General features: G+C 43.2%; 1 protein-coding gene across 1 annotated transcript in view; it reads right to left on the bottom strand.

Moving 5' to 3' along the window:
- Positions 1-22,078, bottom strand: part of grik4 (glutamate receptor, ionotropic, kainate 4) — a gene marked incomplete at its 3' end in the record, with an annotated part of 238,875 nt that overhangs the window by 32,549 nt on the left and 184,248 nt on the right. Inside the window, exons 9-12 of the mRNA XM_079514315.1 lie at positions 19,094-19,255; positions 17,767-17,919; positions 14,249-14,353; positions 3,967-4,077 (exon numbers count right to left, since the gene is read on the bottom strand). Coding sequence (XP_079370441.1) covers positions 3,967-4,077; positions 14,249-14,353; positions 17,767-17,919; positions 19,094-19,255 — 531 coding nt within the window. The remainder of the gene's footprint in view (positions 1-3,966; positions 4,078-14,248; positions 14,354-17,766; positions 17,920-19,093; positions 19,256-22,078) is intronic.

Genomic DNA, 22,078 nt, shown 5'->3' with positions numbered 1-22,078 from the left:
TTTACCCTACTAAGGGAATGGTTAGACCCAAAAATAATGGATTCTGTTTTACCAAGATGCAATGAGAGTTTGTTATCAGTAAGCCAAGTTTGGATTTTGGTAAGTTCTGAACTAAGCACTTCCTCAACCTGAGTTTTGTCTTCTCCCGATATCCGGACTGCTGAGTTGTCTGCAAACAGGAACAATTTGCAATTACACTCATATCGTTAATGTATAGTAAGAATAGTAATGTCCCGAGTATGCTTCCTTGTGGAACCCCAAAGTTCACTGGGAGGGGGGAAGACGTCAACCATTTGTTCGCTTTCCTCAACGCTTTCCTCAAGGTAGCATTTCATCCAACCTACTGATGTACTATCGAAACCTATCGCCTCCAGTTTGACTAGTAGGATTGAATGATTTACTGCAGTATCAAACGCCTTTTGGAGGTCCAGCATGACCATGCCATAATATTCGCCCGAGTCTACCTCGCGTTTGACATAGTCGTTCAGATACAGTAGGCCTTAGATCTACATATATGGAGCTGACCTGTTCTGACATTCCATATGTTGATCTGACCTCATCAAACCCTGTACACTCAAGACACCCTCCATATATGGCCAGCACAGAATTTATTCCATATGTTGATCTGACCCCCCATACCAAAGCGCCAGCACTCGCCCAGCAGTCTGCCGTCACCCAGGCGGATGCGTGCACGCGACATCGCCTTCAGGGCGAGGTCGCTTCTCGCCCTCAGGGTGTCTTACTGGTAAGATTAATTGTAGTATATAATAATCAACTATTCTGTGTGGAATAACCAGCTCAGCGTGTGGAGTTTTCCTCACCCTCTCACCATTACATGGTTTATCCAGCATGATAATGATAATTTAGACCAGTGGCTTCACTATTTTTGGGGCTAAGATGCAACAAAGGTCAAACCTAAATATTTCTCTTATCATTAATAGTATTAAGCGAGTGATAACTCAATCACATACAGGCAACACCTCTGATTTAGACTATACGAAGAGTTTTCATCTGACTGTAAAAAGGAGCATTTTACAGCGAGTCACTGAACTGCCGGCCAACTGTTCATCCAGCCAGCCAGTGCACTGTAGCACTCTATGAATGTCAATCTGTCTGCCTGTTTATTAACTCATTAAAGCAGCCATGCATGCCACCTCACTGGCCTATTGCGAAACCTCTGCAATGCATAATGCTCAAGGGTTAGCAAGGTACAATATAAATGCTAATTTCATAGCTCACACACTGTCGTAATTCTTCAAGCAATGCAGCCAAGCCTGGAGGAGCCAGACACTTTCCCCTTCCTTCCGTTCAATGGCAAAGCAGACTTATTAAAGGGGTGATATTTAATTGGCCGGTTTACATTACATTACCCCGGCCACAGGAGTGGGAAGGGACAAGAAAACCTGACGCTTTCAATTAATGGGTCTTCAGTCACACCCACTGAGCAGAGGTCAGATACATGCATGTGCTTGTCCCTCTACTACACTTATCTAAAGGACGACCAATTCTCTCTATAGCTTCACTTGATGATTGATGTAGTAAAAAGCATTCTATATTTATCTCAAAGTGGCTGTGCCATCAGGAGTCTAAACCTCGCTCCCAGAGCGCACTAAGAAATACAGCCTGCTTTCTCTCTCCATCATTCTCTTCCTTCTCCATGTTAACTACAAACTAATAAAATTACACCTGGCACCAACCTATCAATCACATTAATAAAAACCCAGAGGCGATCAATAACACAGGGACTGACTGGCTACTATCCACACAACGAAATAAACGTGTGTGTGTGTGTGTGTGTGTGTGTGTGTGTGTGTGTGTGTGTGTGTGTGTGTGTGTGTGTGTGTGTGTGTGTGTGTGTGTGTGTGTGTGTGTGTGTGTGTGTGTGTGCGTGCGTGCGTGCGTGCGTGCGTGCGTGGGTGCTTCTGGTCATAACAGTTGTTGTCGACCCCTCTGCAATTACATTTTCTGGAGCAGAAAATGAAAGTAGAAAACTGCTGTCTTCCATGAAAGACAAATTGCAAACACATTCCATCTATTGTAGATGTTTCTGCAGCAGAGAGACATTAGAGCAGTGTGTTTGAATATATAAAAAGTAATAAATAAATCAATTCCCAGCTCTTATTCCCAGGCCCACGCCCACACCCACACCCACGCCCACACCCACGCCCACACCCACACCCACGCCCACGCCCACACACACACACACACACACACACACACACACACACACACACACACACACACACACACACACACACACACACACACACACAATCAAACTGTCAGTTCAGATGTACTATATGAGCCTCTCACAGAGCTCAGCAGAAACATGAACACATTAAATCAGTATAGAGAAGGATTCTTCCCCACATTTGACTGTACATCTTTGACCATTTTAACCTTGAACTGGTGCATAAGACCATGCAGCGATCTAAGGTTTTAATGCGATGTCTATATAGATAATAACAAACCATAATTAGAATGAATTAGAATTTCAGGAGAGAAAAGAGAACCTACAGACATAATCATTCATCTGTGTTCATTCATCTTAAGTCACTTCTGGTATCCACTGCCACTCCCGCTCCCACATTTTTGAGTGGTGCAACCACTCCTATAGACAGCTATGTGTGTGGCTGTGTCCCTGGGTCTGCCCCTGTGTCCCTGGCTGTGTCCGAGCACGAAAATAGCGTTATAGCGTATGTTCGCCACCAAGTGTCACTGTTGCACAGCCTAACACACAGACACACACAGGCCAGGGAGGAGGGCTTGTACAGTACAGTACAGTACAGTACAGTACAGTACAGTACAGTACAGTACAGTACAGTACAGTACAGTACAGTACAGTACAGTACAGTACAGTACAGTACCACTCACCTCAGACGTGTCTGATTTTTGTTTTTATCAAAAAATGTGAGTATGAATAAAAAAAAGAAGAAGAAAAAAAAAAAGATAATATAATAAGATAAGCATGTAAAAAGGCAAATCAAAATGTGTCCCTCATTCTGTCTATCAGTGCCTCATACATTTGTGGAAATATTGTCTCATTTGTAAACATGCCACCTCCACCATCCCTCTACACCCTGTATTCTCCCGCTGCTGCTCCTGCATGTTGACTGTTTGGTATTTTATAACGTGTTCATTGCGTTCACCACCATGTTTCTGTTTACCAATTACCATCACATAAAAGGAGATCACAGCCAGTTCGTGGTCGTCTGTCTGTGTGGGTGCTGTCTGAAAGGCTGGAAGAAGACTTTGATGTAGCTTCACAGTAACTCTCATTAAGTCAAACAATCTCCTTAGATGTTGCTAGCTCCCTAAAAGTTGAGTTTTATCTTTGACTAGTATTGGTAATCTTTAGATACATTTTTGTATCTTAGTTTACGAATGATTCATGATAACTACTTTTTATATATGTGATGTATGCCATGCTTTTGTTATTGCTTAATGTAAGTCGCTCTGGATTAAGAGTGTCTGCTAAATGCCTAAATTGTAAATTGTAAATTGTAAATTGTTCATGCTACATCATTCCTTGGTTTAATCTTTCATTTAGCTAGTTTATTTTAAAGTTTAATTCAGATTTCTTTGCACACAACCTTAACTCCAGGTGGAGCACCAAACAGCCATTGTAGTCTATAATGGATAGTGTTATGCATTCAAATGAAAATGTCTTCAAATGGGCACGGAATGTCTGCGGCTGCAGTCGGCTTAAATGTTACTTTAGGCTAGGTATATTCTTTAGCTCTGGTTCCCAAACCCTTTATCTCGAGACCCAAGAGAATAATTTGATGTCTCCCCAGAACCCAAACTATTGAAACTACAGTAGCACATCTACAAGTTTGTAGATGTGCTACTGAATTTTAGAGCCAATTTAAAACATTTACATGCTGATTTCTGACTGTGTGTGTGTGCGTGCGTGCGTGCGTGCGTGCGTGCGTGCGTGCGTGCGTACGTGCGCGTTCTACTCACTAATATTGTTGTTATATAAAGTGTGGTATTGAAGAGAGAGTCTGACACATTGATTGATGGCAGCTTCTTTCTCTCCATGGATAGTCCATCTTCAGAGTGCCACTGGCCAATCTACAAAGACACACACACACACACACACACACACACACACACACACACACACACACACACACACACACACACACAGAGAGAGAGAGTTATTACGCTTTGAAATAGGGACAATATCACTCACCTTCACTATCCTCTTAAGAGAAGAATTTACATGACCTTCACAAAGACAGTTGGGGGGGGGGGGGCAAAAGGATAGAGGGGGGAGTGCGCTTGTGTTCAGTGTTCAAAATTGATTGGAACGATTGGATAGAGCATGTGTTCAATCAGAGTCAACACATTCAGTAAGACAATTACTGGTCAATCTCATGAAGCAGACACACATCACATTCTCAGTAGAGCTCCAGCAAGGCTTCACACTCCTTGCCACTCCACTCGTTCTGCCTGTATTGCACTTATCTTTTCATTTTGCCACTTCTGTTTGTACATGTCAGTATGTACAAATCTACCTAGTCGTTGTCAAATCATCAAGTCTCCCGCGGTACCCGTTGCTGCAAATCCCATGTTGGCCACCACAGAATGTTTCGCCCCCGGCAGTGGCTCAGGAGGTAGAGTGGAAACCGGAAGGCTCCCAGTTCGATCCCGGGCTCCCCGAGAGTTACTGTAGTGTCGAAGTGTCCTTGAGCAAGACGCTGAACCCCTAATTGCTCCCGATGAGCAGGTTGGCTCCTTGCATAGTTTCCTCCGCCATCGGTGTATGAATGTGTGTGTAATTAGCGCACAATAATTGTAATGCGCCTTGGATAAAGGCACTATAGGCTATAAATGCACCATTTACCATTTATTTGATAGTGCTGGCGGTGCACTCAATGCACACGTTCATTCACTGGACGTGTTTGAAAGTGTCGTTCTTGATTGTGTTCGGTACTGGTCATGGTCACTGCCTGTGTACCCTCTCCCAATTCCCCATCTGCCGCTCCCCTCTCCCAATTGCCAATTTGCCTTGATCACTCGGAGTGGAATGACCTGAGAGGTCCGCCTGAGCCCAGTATGTGAGTGCTAGAGTGTTTATTTTCCATGTCCATGTTCGAGTGTTGCGCATGTCGTCGTCGTTTTATTGTTTGTACGTTTGTCTCAATAGTATGGATTAAGGTTATTCCTCGTCGCCTGAGTTTTGGTGTTTTGATTTTGAGAGTCTTGACAAGGCCTTCCTGATCATGTTACTTTATTATCATACAGTATATACAGTATAATACATTAATGTGTGATGTGTTGCTACTGTACAGCTATGTGTACTTTTCCACTCTCAGAGTCAAGTTTTCCTGGAATTTTACTGTGTATCTGACAGACTGAGTTATGATATGATCAGAATAACGTGTTTATTAACAGGTACATTTGTCATGTTACATTCCCTTTAGAGCACCAAAGTCTGATTTCCCTTACATTTTCGCCAGAAACATACTGTATCAAATATGAGTGACTTTTGGAACACAATGTCCATAGAGAAAAACTTCTGTGATACAGGCGATGAACGAGTGACATCAGGACTTCTTTACTCTATTGCTTTAAACATACTGATGATCAAACACTTTGACTTAAATAAGTATAAGAATACCGTTTTCAGTTGCCATTATAAGTGGTTGAGGACACAATGATTAACGTAATACCCATTTAAATGAGTTCACAGTCAGCACACTCTTTAAAGATTTTGATCTGTGTTTAGTGTCATTATGAAGAAATAAATACAAAACACTTGCCCCAGGCCCCAGCTTGCATGGTCATAGAACATTTCCATCTGTTTCATTCAAGTCTAAATTGCAGAGTTTCTCAAGAGACTCTGGCATATTGAAGTGAATCAGTGCCTACATTTGATTTGTTTACCCACTCATCTCCCGACACTGAACTTCTGGCAGAAAAGAGAATGCCCAGAATCAAAGACTACTTCTGAAAGAATGATCAAAAAGATCTTGCCGTCCAGAGAGAGAGCGAGAGAGAGAGATAGGGAGAGAGAGAGAGAGAGAGAGAGAGAGAGAGAGAGAGAGAGAGAGAGAGAGAAAGAGAGAGAGAGTATAATATTAATTGCTTTGGCAATGTAAACATCATGTTTTCACATATTGCCAATAAGCTCTTTTGAATTTAATTGAGAGAGAGAGACAGAGTACACACACCACACACGTCACATAACAGATGACAGTCTCCAAAAACAGAGGGGCGTGGGTGGTTACAGGATAACTAAGTAAAGGCAAGTGTCAAGAAAGAGAGAGAGAGAGAGAGAGAGAGAGAGAGAGAGAGAGAGAGAGAGAGAGAGAGAGAGAGAGAGAGAGAGAGAGAGAGAGAGAGAGAGAGAGAGAGAGAGAGAGAGAGAGAGAGAGAGAGAGAGAGAGAGAGAGAGAGAGAGAGAGAACAATGTAAACAAGTCCCCAGTACTTCTGCAAACTATAATCACTGGGCGGAAGCAGAGCCAGGATGTACCTATCTATGTATAAATCATGGGCCAGTCTTTGCAGAATGGAGGATGGTCCATCCTTTAGTGAAGACAATGTTGTGGCAGTTGGACTTTATATGAGATGAAAAACAATTCAGCGCTGTTGGCAAAATGTCAGAAGCTTGAAAGTTGGCTGTTTTTTTAATCAGTTGTTGATGTACAGTGAGAACACGGTCACGGTCTACAATGTCACTGCAGACAAACGACGCACGCACGCACGCACGCACGCACGCACGCACGCACGCACACACACAGTAAACACACTCACAGTAAACACACACACAGTAAACACACTCACAGTAAACACACACACAGTAAACACACACACGCACACGCACAGTCGCACACACACACACACACACACACACACACACACACACACACACACACACACACACACACACACAGTAAACACACACACAGTAAACACACTATCAACACATACAGTACAGTACAGGTCAAATGCCTTCTGTACAAACCGTTTTGTTACGTATTAACGATTCAGTCCAAAGGTATAGCCACTATGATCCTGAGACGCCTTTGAACAGGTTGAATGAAGCTATACTTCAAAGCAGTGTTGTTGTTGTCACCCTAGGAGGACCGTATCCCCCTCAGAACACATGTCCTCCCAGCCACGGTCCCTCCTCAGCACACGCATCAATGAAAACACCCCAAATACTTCAGATGGCTCCATCTCTAGTGGCCGTGCATGGAGACTCAGTCACAAGGCTGACGAGGGACCTTAATGTTTACACTTTACTTTATTTTCTTTCTCCTTCCTTCTCTGACTCCAAATCTCTTCTACTTCTTTCATGAAACGAGGGGAGTGAGAAGTCCTGCCTGGTCATATTCATGATCATCGAATGGGGATCCACAGTGGTCTCTGACTGGTGAGCACATCCTTCTCTCTTTTGAACAATTGATTAATGGATTGATGTTTTTATAGACAGAAATGCATCTATATGCCCATATTTGGGGGTGGGGGGCAGACATACAGAAATATAAATTCACAGCACGTACAGCTCATACAACAATAAATACACATGAGTGTCTGAGTGGAAGACGAGACAGATATTAAAAGTCTATAGACCTGGTGGGGGTTTGGTGGGGGTGCCGTTTTTAAGCAAACATTAAAATATTAAGACTCCATAGACTTGGCTGCCACATGAGGTCAAGAGTAGGGCTGTTTTTTTAACAACTTTTATCCATTGGGGGGACTATAGCGTCCCTCGAAAAAAAAAAAAAAAAAAAAAAAAAAAGAGCAAAATCTATATGCAGACCTGGTTGTGAAGGGCAGGGAAAGTGGCTGGAGTGTGGAGGTTCGTATGACGCTCAATGTTGCATCTGCTCAAGGATCTATACACAGAGCAAGTGTTGACGGCCTGAGGGGCAATAAAGCTAACAACATTTAGGTATTTGTTCAGGCTTAGGCCCGACGCAGAGAAGAGGATGCCCTTTTGATGCACACTGTACCTTCGGTGGAGGTGTGACAGGGATATAGAATCTTCCAGGAGGAACACCAACTGTACAGGTTAATGCAACTGTGGATCATGTACGACACAGACACTGCCGAAGACTTGCACAAACAAATACACGCATGCACGCGTCCCGGTCCCGATCCACACAGTTTCAAGCAGCCTTGAAATCCGTTACGGTTGTGGGGATTTTGCAAAGCAGCTCATCCATTCTTTTGATCTATTCTCAATCTCCAGCCGGCAAAGAGCAAAGACAGAAAAACAAAAGAGGGCTGCTGTCTCCCAGAGACTAAACCAGAGAGCTGCAGTGCTGACTCACATAGGATGACAATGTGTGTGTATAATGCCTGTGCATGGGTATTAATGTAGAGGGAGGTGTGTGCTTGTATAATTGTGTGTGTGTGTGTGTGTGTGTGTGTGTGTGTGTGTGTGTGTGTGTGTGTGTGTGTGTGTGTGTGTGTGTGTGTGTGTGTGTGTGTGTGTGTGTGTGACGAGTGCGCTCCGGTGCGGTATGCAAAGGGAAAGAATGACTTCTGTCCGTGACTCCGTGACAATAATCAATCCTACAGTTTGAATTCTGTACACACGCACACATAGAGCACAAATTATGATACATACATGATGCATCAATGCATCAATTTTTTAATGAATGCCCTAACGCACGCACGCACGCACGCACGCACACGCACATACACACACACACACACACACACACACACACACACACACACACACACACACACACACACACACACACACACACACACACACACACACACACACACACACACACACACACACACACACTACAATAGTAGAATAGTAGAATAGGGGATCAGAAGTGTCACCTTGGTGGTATTAGCTCAAGCTTCAATCCTTATAATATAGACCATTAGCTCTGCTCTACAAGTACTCATCTCTGCTGGGGCCTGAAGGCAGAGAGAAAGATCCAAGCCAAGCCATGCTGAGCCAAGCTACACTGGAGACCTGTGGTGATAATGCTCCTCATTGAGGGAAATCAAAAGAGAGAGGAAGAGAGGAATCCATAGACACTCAATGTCCCCCCCCCCCCTCTCTCTATTCCATGATTTCCTCCTTCACATTGAGAAATCGAATGAAGTTCCTCAGCAGCAGTGGGCTCGTAATCGTGTTCTCTGTAGACTGGGCCCGATTTAATGGTTGTGGGAAGAAAAAAGTAGATTAGTGTAATAAAACACACAATATAATGTGCAACTCAGCTCCTCTAGCTGTGTCCCTGAATAAGTTGAAGATATTCTACCAAAGAGCTTGTTACAAGCACACACTGCTACTAGTTCTATTTAAGAGCTTGTTACAAGTACACACTGCTACTAGTTCTATTTAAGAGCTTGTTACAAGCACACACTGCTACTAGTTCTATTTAAGAGCTTGTTACAAGCACACACTGCTACTAGTTCTATTTAAGAGCTTGTTACAAGTACACACTGCTACTAGTTATATTTAAGAGCTTGTTACAAGTACACACTGCTACTAGTTCTATTTAAGAGCTTGTTACAAGTACACACTGCTACTAGTTATATTTAAGAGCTTGTTACAAGTACACACTGCTACTAGTTATATTTAAGAGCTTGTTACAAGCACACATTGCTACTAGTTCTATTTACGAGCTTGTTACAAGCACACATTGCTACTAGTTCTATTTACGAGCTTGTTACAAGTACACACTGCTACTAGTTGAAGAGCTTGTACTTCAGGAAAGAGCACATAGTCTTATACTTCAGTCAGTCTGTATTGTGCCTGAACAGGTCAACCTTTTGTCATGGAGGTGGACAACACCTTGTATTTTGTTATTTGAAGTGCACAACCAATCAATATAGCAGCGGCTCATCGTTTTTGTTGCTGAGAGAGTTCACATTGGGAAAACATGGAAGAGAAATACAGACTCCCTGTTTGATTCCCACAGTGCAGCTGGCTTGCTTAAACACAACCAACTCAACAGGAGTGTTTGCTTTTGTTGAAAATAAAGTTTCATGGTGTCAATTCAATTCTGGATAGAGGTAGCCTTTCTCTAGCTATGTCTATAATATTAAACAACTTTAACAGAACATTCCAATCTCCACTCTCCACATGAATTCAATGCAGATCAGCCCATATTGCTTCTAGATTTAAACACGCCAACCCCTTTTTTAAGCGTTTGGCAGACACAGGCTTTATCAATATCATTCAAACAACCTATCACTGATCTGCAGCTACTCAGTCAGGGGAATAAATTGAATGTTCAATTGAGCTTTATGGGATTACAGTCACATACTGAGGAGCTGTTCGTTCAGCCTCTTCATAAAGGCATGAACACTTCTTGATGTACAGTAATGTCTTGTACAACTGAAGGGGGTCGGCTATTCCATGTTGTTACAGCAGAGTGGAGAACTCTACAATCAATTAATTCGATTTTTAACTTGAGGATTTCCAGGGCGTGGCTTGGTAGTACCCTCTGGGTGATTCAACCTGAGATGTGAGCTTTGAGATCCACTGGACCCCTGGGAGTGTGCATTTTATACCTCCAAAATGGCAGCCAAAAAGCCCTTCACCCACGGCTCTCACTCTTTTCAGGGTGTTCCCCTCAGCCGCCAGGCTGCTAAATGACTCTGGCTTCCCTCCCACCCCGCCCCCTAGTGAGTGTCACCGGCACTATGACACCGGACAATGTTTGCACTATGATCATAACTCTGCACTTTATATTTATCCTTCTTGCACGGTGTTGTCTTTGTGTTGTTCATATTTATGTGTTATACACGTATGTGAAAAAAGAAAAGAATGAAATGCAAACACCAAAACAAATTCCTTTGCTAATAAAGGAATCGGAATCTGAAGGGTTAAGGTACAGTATGGTTTATGTGTGTATTTCTGTATCGATATCTGTAATATGTATCATCTGGATCGCATCTTGGTGAACTCCTGCTGTGTGTGATCCCTACTCGGCTATCAACCGTTTAGTGTGAAAGCCACAAAGATATAATGAGTGGTGCAACTACACATTTATTGTTATAGTTACTGTACATTAGAACCAGGAAAGCATAAGTACTCTCCGTCAGTGACGTCACATACTAACCACAGCAACCATGCTCGTTTTTTTTGTTGCTAACCATAGCAACCATGCTCGTTTTTTTGGTACGAACAAACACGGGTACAAAGCCAGTTGTTGGAGTGGTTTGCACCACTCAAAAGAGACTGTAGTGTGAAATACTTAACAATCTGATGACTCGCCGACAACACACACACGACTACCTACACACAGTCTGTGTGTAGGTAGGGGCCATAAGGAGATATTTCAGCACCAGAGACAGTGACTGTAGAGAGGCAAGGTTGCTAAGGAGATATTTCAGCACCATGGACAGCGACAACCGATAGGTAAGGGCCCTGGCCTGGGGTATATGAATCATCAAGTGAATAGCTCACAGCTGTGTTGGCCTCTTACCAGGCCAGGTTGTCGATTGCTGAGAAAAATACAAAACACTCCAGTCCGGGAGGAGGTTTTGTTCAACATCCATTTCACTCTTTTCTGTTATTTTTCACAGGTTCCAGTCAGTGTGGAGGTGGAGGCAAAAAGGCCTGAAGTATCAGCTTGTGATGTGCATCTTATTCTGCCTTTTTGTGTGTATTCTTGTGTAGAAGAAACAGCTGCTAGCATTGACATTATCCCTTATGTCTCTGCCAAGTTGTTGGCTGCAGCTTTGCCAACAGCATATGTGTTAGTCACCATCATAAACAGTGCCTCCACCTACAGTACAACAGTCACAGTCTGACATCTTGCCTCTCTCCAGTAACACAACCAGCAGGTGTGATTTATAATAACTCTGGTTGAAATCCTCACATTAATACTGTGCTGATAGCGCTGTTGTTCTGCCTGACTGATCCCGAGTCAGTCAGTGGGTCGCGACCCACTGTTTGGGAAACAGTTATCAAGAGTAGGCTATTCTTATATGAGCTACATCACCACCTGATCTGACCACAAGTTGATCACTACCGAGGGTAGCACTATAGGGGAAAGGCCATGCTGTCACCAAAATCAGTAGGGTTCATTCTCCAGGGAGCGTGAAGGTATGTTTTTAGATTGTTCAGTGCCTGAACATTCCCCATACATCAGGGGGAAGAACAGGATTAAAGTGTAGCAGGGTTCCAGGTTTACTTCTCAGTGGTGACTGCAGCTTGGCCTCAAGATGAAGACATCTGACACCGGGCTGAGCTCCACCACACTCCACCGCCTGCAGGATACCAACTAATGATCACATATATCACAGCACCTTCGGTGTTGTAACACACACACAGGTTGTAAGTGACCGGGATGTCACACACAGCCAGCAGGATCAAATGAGCAGCGCTCCCCTTGCATAGTTTGAGGTGTGGACTACTAGTATATGAAAATATGAGGATGTCACGGATGTGTAATATTGCCCTGCACCATCCAGTTAAATTAATGCAATGTGTCTGTTATGTCTTTGAGTTCTGCTACAGAGTATAGCTCCTGCAACTGCCAAAGTTGGCATTTACAGGACTGTTTTATTTTATTTTGACAAATAATAAATCTGGTCCTCTGTGATCACAGAGGACCAGATTCTCTTTGAAGAGCTCTGGGCGGTGACACACAGCTAACCAACTCCTGACCTGGTCCCTAACCAATCCTGCAACTCCTCCATCACGAACCCTGTTGCAAACCCTTGCAGTTACAGCCAGCAACCCCCCCCCCCCCCCTCTTCTCAAGCTCTCATTGTACAATGTTATGTAACTGTCTCTTATTGTAGGCTTCTACATGGCTGGTTAGATTCTATTATGGAGAACTTTATAACTGGCATCTACTCATAGAATGGCATTTTTATCAGCATTTGTCATTTCAATATTATACCCAACAGTCGGGATCGATTCTGCAATATCTCAGAATATCTCAAAATCCATTTCAGAGGTCTAATTATAGGATTCGGGTCTGTTCTTTTTTTAATGTTGGGTCTTCTCGGATCTCTGAACAAATGTCATGTGTCCATTAGGGTTCGGGCCGTCATTTTGGACCTGTGAAGAGCTCTATTACCCATGCACACACATTATTACTGTTCAGTACATTTAGTGAGAAGATAACCCGCCTGAAACTAGTTATATACCACAGAACGAAAGTTTGTTTGTGTATTGTTCAGTCCAGAAGTGACATTTCAGGAGAACTGATCCATCTATATGCAAATTACATTTAAAGAACATTTTAAATAAAACAGTTCCATGAACGTTGTGCTCCATAGATAGTAGTAGTAGTCTCTGTAGCTGGGTGCAGATTCATAGATAGTAGTAGTAGTCTCTGTAGCTGGGTGCAGATTCTTGAAGATGAAGAAAGGAATATCCGCACTCTCTTTAGTATAGTTTCTTTATGAGCTTTTTCTTCTTAAAGGACAACTTTAGTTTTTTTCAACCAAGGTTCATGTTTTAGGTTGTTATTAGAGAAAGTAAAAGGTGAGTGTCATTTCTTTTTCATTTGCTGCTTTCTTTCGTTTTAGGGATTTTAGCTGTTTTTGACAGGGGGCGGGGGCATTCGAGCATGGGGCTAAATATGTATTTCTTTACAACATTTTATAGCGATTTCATTTTTTATTCTTTACTATAGTCCTAATAGACCCCAAGAAATTACATTTGGCCACAAAAGATCACGGGATCTACTGAATGTGTCAAACTGGCATATTGAGCCTATGACACACAGTGTGGCTTCCCCCCAGTAGGCTACCTTCACATTCAGTAGATCCTGTATTCTTCTGTGGCCAGATGTAATTTCTTGGGGTCTAGTAGGACTATAGTAAATAATAAAAAAAGAAATCGCTATAACATTTTGTAAAGAAATACATATTTAGCCCCATGCTCGAATGCCCCCGCCCCCTGTCAAAAACAGCTAAAATCCCTAAAATGAAAGAAAGCAGCAAATTCAAAAAAATTAACACTCATCTTTTACTTTCTCTAATAAGAACCTAAAACATGAACCTTGGTTGAAAAAAACCTAAAGTTGTCCTTTAACCCATTTTTAACCCACTTTAAGGCCGATTCTAAAAACGCCTTCTAAATCCATATATGTTTTCTGAAAAACTTCAATAGCAGCATCAAAATAAATAAATAATTAATACTGTACATACTGTACAGAACCCCAAGAGGGGTTCCCGTCCAGAAGGGTTAGAACACCAAAAGGGGTTCCCGCCCAGATGAACACACAGCAGCAGTCTACCTAGATGTTTTAAGAGACATCTTCTTGTATGATGTGGAGTGACTTTACCTGCCTTAAGCCATCCTTGCCGTGCTGCATGATCCGCAGGGCGTAGTTGGAGCGCTGGCCTTTACTGTTGAATTCAATGTGACCCGTTAGACCCTCCAGTTCTACCTGTCCGACACAGAGACAGACATGCCAAAAGTCAGACGCCAAAATCCAGCATTTGTCTTCGTTAGTGTAGCACAAGCAGCTATCATTTTGGTATGAAATCAGGACAACAGCATTGTCTCTCAGGACTGATTTAATGCTGTGATAATCAGTGGTGGAAAGTTATATAATAATATTGTACTTTTACTCCACTACATTTATTTTGAAAACTTTAGTTACTTTTTAGATTTTGATTGTTATTACAAAACATCCACTAACCACTTAACCCTATATACATTTCGGCCATTTGAAAATAGCTGATCTACAAGATCACAATGCGTCGCGATGCAACGCATTGTGAGCTTGTAGATACGAAGGTTTATTACTTAATATGTAGATCAAAAGATTTTTTTATACATTTTGAAAACTAGAAATGGGGCATTCTGCATGAGTCCTTTTACTTTTGGACCTTAATTCAGGACTTTTACTTGTAACAGAGTAGTTCTACATTGCAGTATTGATACTTTGACTTAAAGGGATCGTGACATAAAAAAACAAATTCTATGAAGGCAAGGGCATAACATTGAGAGTCATTAGTCTTTCACAGAGCAAACTGGAACATAAAAACAGTGTGGTATTGAATACAAGTCACATTCACAAGGGGGGGTTGTCCGCTAGCTCTCCCTTCTAGTACACCCTAATAAGTATATATGTTTTAGTCACTGACAGCTCATCTTTATCTCTCCCTCTCTAATCTATATTTATAATGAGGAGAAATGAGACACGCCGACTCGGTGGACAGTGGTTATATTTCCGAACGGGATGATGAGGTCACAGATAGTACATTATTATCTGCCTGTGTGGGAAACTCATGATCTCTATCCTTTCCCATTAACACAGGCTGTGTGAAGAAATCAATACGTTTAGTTTGACATCTTCTCATTTTGGTCTCTTTTTCTGCTTTCCCTATTGGCTGATCACAAATAGTAACAAGATAACTGAAACTGTCTGATATTGTATTTAAATAGTACAAGTTGGTATTTTTCAGCCTCACCCCCCCTCACCCCCTTCGAAGGTAAAATCTCTTCAGACTCTTCAGACAGAAAGGTAGATGAACTCAGACCTCTACACATGGAACAATAGAATACCGACTCCTCTGAGAGCCAGAGAATCTAAATTAGCCCACTTGCTATCTATATAATAGATCAACTGCCCTGTGGCCCATCCTGGGGTGCCTGCTGGGAGAGCCTTGGGTTATAATAGATCAACTGCCCTGTGGCCCATCCTGGGGTGCCTGCTGGGAGAGCCTTGGGTTATAATAGATCAACTGCCCTGTGGCCCATCCTGGGGTGCCTGCTGGGAGAGCCTTGGGTTATAATAGATCAACTGCCCTGTGGCCCATCCTGGGGTGCCTGCTGGGAGAGCCTTGGGTTATAATAGATCAACTGCCCTGTGGCCCATCCTGGGGTGCCTGCTGGGAGAGCCTTGGGTTATAATAGATCAACTGCCCTGTGGCCCATCCTGGGGTGCCTGCTGGGAGAGCATTGGGTTATAATAGATCAACTGCCCTGTGGCCCATCCTGGGGTGCCTGCTGGGAGAGCCTTGGGTTATAATAGATCAACTGCCCTGTGGCCCATCCTGGGGTGCCTGCTGGGAGAGCCTTGGGTTATAATAGATCAACTGCCCTGTGGCCCATCCTGGGGTGCCTGCTGGGAGAGCCTTGGGTTATAATAGATCAACTGCCCTGTGGCCCATCCTGGGGTGCCTGCTGGGAGAGCCTTGGGTTATAATAGATCAACTGCCCTGTGGCCCATCCTGGGGTGCCTGCTGGGAGAGCCTTGGGTTATAATAGATCAACTGCCCTGTGGCCCATCCTGGGGTGCCTGCTGGGAGAGCCTTGGGTTATAATAGATCAACTGCCCTGTGGCCCATCCTGGGGTGCCTGCTGGGAGAGCCTTGGGTTATAATAGATCAACTGCCCTGTGGCCCATCCTGGGGTGCCTGCTGGGAGAGCCTTGGGGTTCACTTTAAAGAGGTGTCAAGACAGTGGCCAGTTTTAGTGCAGCCTATGGCAGTGGTTCCCAAACTTTTTCATGTCAGGGACCCCCAAATTGACACTAATTAGCCCGCGGACCCCCATTTGAAAAGATATGCCAGGGACCCCCATAAGAGAAGATTTGTATGTCTCTAGCAGTGACTCTCAACCATTTTAATTTCAAGGACCCCCAGTTTGACATGCATTAGTCTACAGACCCCCATTTAATGGCATTTCTATCTCTGGGACCCCAATTTATACTGTAAAATCAATGTTAATTTAACTCTGAGAGTGTACAAATGTACATTTGTACTCAGAGTTACAGACTCAGAGTTACAGAGTTACAGACCCATAAGGGTCCATTTGGTTCCAAATTATCATTTAGCTGGGTCCCCCCTGGAACTCCCTCAGGTACCCCTGGGGGTCCCTGGACCCCACTTTGGGAACCACTGGCCTATGGGGTTGTCTAATTAGAGCAGGCCTATGTAAATACACAATGGTGCACAGAACTTGTCCAACACAACAACAATATGAGCTATGTTGTTGTATGGTTCCAAAGATTCTTCACAGGGTTGTTTCAATAGTTTTGCGTCACTTCACGGCTCATCTAACAAAGGCCGGAAGAGTGAGTACGACCATAAGAAAGAAAGACACAAACATTGGAGAATGGAGATCAATATGGTGTAGCCGGGGAGCCAGTCACCCAAAATTTGAAAGGACCTGTGATGTCATGACATACTTTTAATTTGTGTTTGTTCTATTCATTTGGTCATTAAGGTCCACAGAATGAGAGGTTTGCTCTGCCGGAAACATCGCAAAAAAAAGTTATGGCCATTTTTGTATACCACACCATAGACAACCAATATAAGGTAACATTTTCCAAATTTCATCATGCTTTAATCATGCATTTAAAAGTGGCTATGGCCAAATTTAGGCCAAGGAGTGTTTTTCGTGCAAAACTAATGCTTAGAATGGATTCAGAATGATGAAAACCCCCTAGTTTGACATGTTACTTAAAGTATGATGAAATTTGGAACATTTTGCCTTATATTGGTCGTCTATGAAAAAAAGGTTATGGCCATTTTTGTATACCAAACCATAGACTCTATGGTTTGGTATACAAAAATGTCCATAACTTTTTTTTTCGAGATGTCACAGGTTAATCTCTATTCCTTGATCTTTTGGGCCTATGGCTCCCTGGCTAGTAGCTGTTCCACAGTTATTTTGGGCCTGTGGCTCCCTGGCTAGTAGCTGTTCCACAGTTCTTTTGGGCCTGTGGCTCCCTGGCTAGTAGCTGTTCCACGGTTCTTTTGGGCCTGTGGCTCCCTGGCTAGTAGCTGTTCCACAGTTCTTTTGGGCCCGTGGCTCCCTGGCTAGTAGCTGTTCCACGGTTCCACTTACCATCCTCAGGTAATTCATAAGGCTGGTGCCATGCTCCCAGATTTTAGAGGATTTGCACGAGAGCTGAGTGGCACCCACGTTCTGGCTGCGGTTCAACTCCTGGACCGCAGACACCACCGCATGCACTGCATCAAACAGCAGCGCAGAGGAGAGCTGCAGGGGGGGGGGGGTTTGGGGGGGGGGGGGGGGGGTGTTGAAACAGGGTGTAAACTATGTTATGCAGGTACACACAGCATGCAAGATACACATACTGTGCTACACACCACAGTGCCTAACATGTCAGTGGGCCATGGTCAGCGAGGGGTTAATCCATCTGTAGATTGGTAGAAAGATTATTCAATTACATAGACACCCTTTGATCTGCTGACAGCATTGAAAAGCACATCTCTCTCTCTCTCTCTCCCCCCCCCCCCCCCCCCCCCCCCGCCCTTCCCTCTCTTACCCCCACTTTAACTAGTTTACTCTGACCACTCCAATTACCATCCAGCTTGTCGAGCAGTAGCTAAAGAAATAAAGAATGTTTCTCTCGTCTCCTTTGCACATCCAGCCTCAACAACTCCATTAAAATGCATTGTATAGAGGCCATGGTGTGTCTCTTTGCAATTGAACTAGAAAAGGGCTGAATGACACACCATGGTGAATATTAATATAAATGTTGAATACAGAGCAAGTTATTAAACTGTAAATATGTGTGATTATTGCAACCTTGCTTGAACCTTCTCCCTCGAAATTGTAATTGGACATTACAGGCTAGTTTGGTGGAGAAAACCACAAGTGTTGAAAGCATTACAGAATGTGCATGAGTACCCCCCCTTGTCCCTGGTGCCGTTCTCCCACACACAGCAGAGGCACACAGGAAAATAATGTCCGCCCGCGTCCCGCCCAGATCGGGACATAAATTATCACAAAATATGTCCCGATCTGTCCATATTATGGTCAGATTGGTCACGCTAGGTAGCGGAGCGCCCTCTACAGCTACCGGAGCGCAATCGGTATATTCCAGAGCTCAGCTCCTCCCAGCTCCAGCACAAATTAAGCCCTGCTGCTAAGACACCTTGACAAATGCTAATAGATAGAACAAGTAGCAATACGAGAAACATTGCTGTTTGCTAAAAACAGCCATTGATTTAGTTGAAAGATTAGAAAGAAAGAATTTCATGAAGCCAATTAAAGAATCCTCATTCTGTGTGTACCCACAACCAATCTGCTTAATATGTGCAAGCTGAGTGGGGGCTATGAGCTGCTTAGATTGGGGCTGGAAAAAAAGATCTGAACTAAAACACAAAAAGCTTCAAAACAAAACTGTACAAAGAAATCTGACACTGACCGGTGTGCCAGCGAATGGGGCGTGGTCACAGTTCTCCTGCCAAGAGCGGTTGAGGCTCAGCAGGAAGTCTTGGAAAAAGGGATGGGTTTGATTGAAGACAGAAAAGCCAAGTATGTTGACTCGCTGCTCCTCCACGTCGTCCAATCGGAGCAGAGAGAATTCCTGCAGAGAGAAAGGAATGAGTGGAGAGAGAGAGAGAGAGAGAGAGAGAGAGAGAGAGAGAGAGAGAGAGAGAGAGAGAGAGAGAGAGAGAGAGAGAGAGAGAGAGAGAGAGAGAGACAGTACATTATTCATGTAGAATAGATATCATTAGATGTTCTCATGTATAATACTAAACATGACAGAATCAGTCTATACATACATACTTCAGTGTAAAAGACTAAACTGCATTTAACAATTATTACGGTCGTCGGAAATTACTGCTGTCGCTCAACTGAATAGGTATTTTTGAAAATAATGTATTTCCGTTGTCTGACAAAGTACAGGGAAGGAGGGTGGTTGTCGGACAAAGACAAGACAAGTGGAGGGAGGTGCAGCAGTGGAGGGAGGTGCAGCAGTGCAAAGGAAGCACAAAACGAGAAGCACAAAAAGACTTGGAAGAATAAAAAATGTACAGAAACGACAGAGAATAGGAGTCCGAGAACGAGAGCTCTGGGAATAAGGGAAGCGCAAAGACGAGCCAGTCAGTTTATCGGGTTCTCTCTGTGTCTGTGATGGTCAGACACTCTGGGGAATTGAAACCTCAACTCAATCTCCATATCGTCCATCAGCACTATAAAGCACTATAACGTCTGCCCATAGGGGGCACCACGAATGCTAATCCCCCCCCCCCCCCCCCCCACACACACACACACACACACACACCACCACCAGGCTATACCCAGTCTGGTATAGATAATATGTGCACTGCACAGAGGAATAACACAGCTGATCCATCCATCCATCTTCAACCGCTTACCCGGAGTCAGGTTGTGAGGGCAACAGTTCCAGCAGAGAGCTCTTTATCCTTCTGCACATAACCCGCCAACCTCCCTCCACGCGCACCTCAACGTCCCAAAACACACATAAAGGACACAAAAGTAACAAAAACCTCCACGCACATTAACAGATTCATGTAACCCTCTGCAAATCCATCTAATATTGCAGGAGAATCAAGTACACACTGAGCCTTCTCTTTGTCCATTTATTCCATCTCCCTATCGGATGGTGTGTCCCCTTGGTTTACTGAGCGGATACTTTTCACAATTATCTGCCTATGTTTCTAATCCTGCTTTGTGAAATACCATTTTGACCATGTGACTATGATATTCTATATTATAATATACCAACTAGAGCCATGATGTTTAAGTTAATTTGGAACACTATTTTCCAGAAGAGTACAGTGTAATGATTCTTGAATTTGGTGGTTTGAATGGACTCTAAATCAGTTTTTTAAGTAGCGTTACACATGAGTGGCACTGCCTTCAGCCACTGGGAGCATACAGTAGCTATTATTTTCTGGTCCTCAAAATATTCCACTGCCCCAAATGCAGATGGAGACAGCATCAGCACTGCAAAATAAAGTCAACAGAGGGATGACAGTAACATTGAGTAACATTGTGCAGTAACATTCCTGTAAATTGCATATTTTACTTGGATTGGGTCTTCTTCATTCTGTAAATTAAATTAAACTCCTAACACAAGAACGTTCATTTCACTTTAATGTTCTTTCAAGTCCAGTTATCTAGGCTGTAACTGGCTTCTTTTCAGGATGGAACTCCTCCCCTGTTACCTTGCGGTGCAACGTCATAACTGGCTGAATAATAATAATTCAAATGACATGACTTTGCACTGAAATATGATTTTAGTCAAAGCTGCAGAGACATATTTTGTGGACACATGGATAGGATAGTTCCAACACATCATTTCTGCACAGGTCAGTAACGTGACACTTATATGATCTTCAATAATCCAATTGGTCTTTCTTCCATGAAAGACGACCACATTTTTCATGAATCTTAGGGGAGCGTATCGGATGTTGTTAATTCAAAATGGATTTCAAATTATTTAATGGGTGAATACAAAACAATCTGGCCTCATTCCCATTGAGGCTTGGGAATAAATGACCCATTTCAAAACCGTTATTCATGGAATTATGTCAGACCCTCCCATAATAACAGCCTGTTTGTGAAGCAAACCTTGTGCCCAGAAATGCAATCTTGGACTGGTGGAAACTTCAAACACCATGAATATTGCACACATCAGCATATGTTTAGAATCTGGAAAATGTATTTTTGCCAACTATTCATTCAAATCCTCTAAAATCTTTACTAAGGAATTAAAAAATGGCTTAAGAAGATTACAAACCAGACCCTTCACGATGTTCTTTACATTACAAAAAAGTATAACTTTTCTAAATGAGCAGCTGGATAGCTGTGGATCTACAAAGCAAACACTATGTTGTTGAGAAGCTCAAAGCAAGGGCGGTGTGTGTGTATATGTGTGTGTGTGTGTGTGTGTGTGTGTGTGTGTGTGTGTGTGTGTGTGTGTGTGTGTGTGTGTGTGTGTGTGTGTGTGTGTGTGTGTGGTGGGCGAGTAGAAAAACAACAAGACACATGGTAATGGAGATGAGTCTCCATCTGAACTCTGCTCATCTCAGTGAAGTCCTGAGTGTTTCCTATCGATATCTTGAGACTTTCCCATCAAGGCCAAGTGGCCCAGTGGCCTCCTGGCAATTTGACGATCAGACCTACTTCACTAGTGTACATGCATCAGAATGAACTGCTTATGACAAGAAGACAGCATAAGAGCCTCTCATCTGTACAACTGAAAGCAAATATATGTGGGATTTCACAACATACAAATGATTGCAACGCATCATTGATGTTCAGAAAGCACATTGTGTCCTTGTCATTAATCATAAATATACTGCTTTTTGGTGATTTCTCAATTTTTTTGCACCACATCAGAAACACTATTAAGACAAGGCACAACACCCACAAAGAT

The sequence above is a fragment of the Electrona antarctica genome (genome assembly GCF_951216825.1).
Source record: "Electrona antarctica genome assembly, chromosome: 11".
Classification (NCBI taxonomy): domain Eukaryota; kingdom Metazoa; phylum Chordata; class Actinopteri; order Myctophiformes; family Myctophidae; genus Electrona; species Electrona antarctica.
Note: the sequence above shows the minus strand (reverse complement) of the source record. Positions and strands in the feature narration are given on the sequence as shown.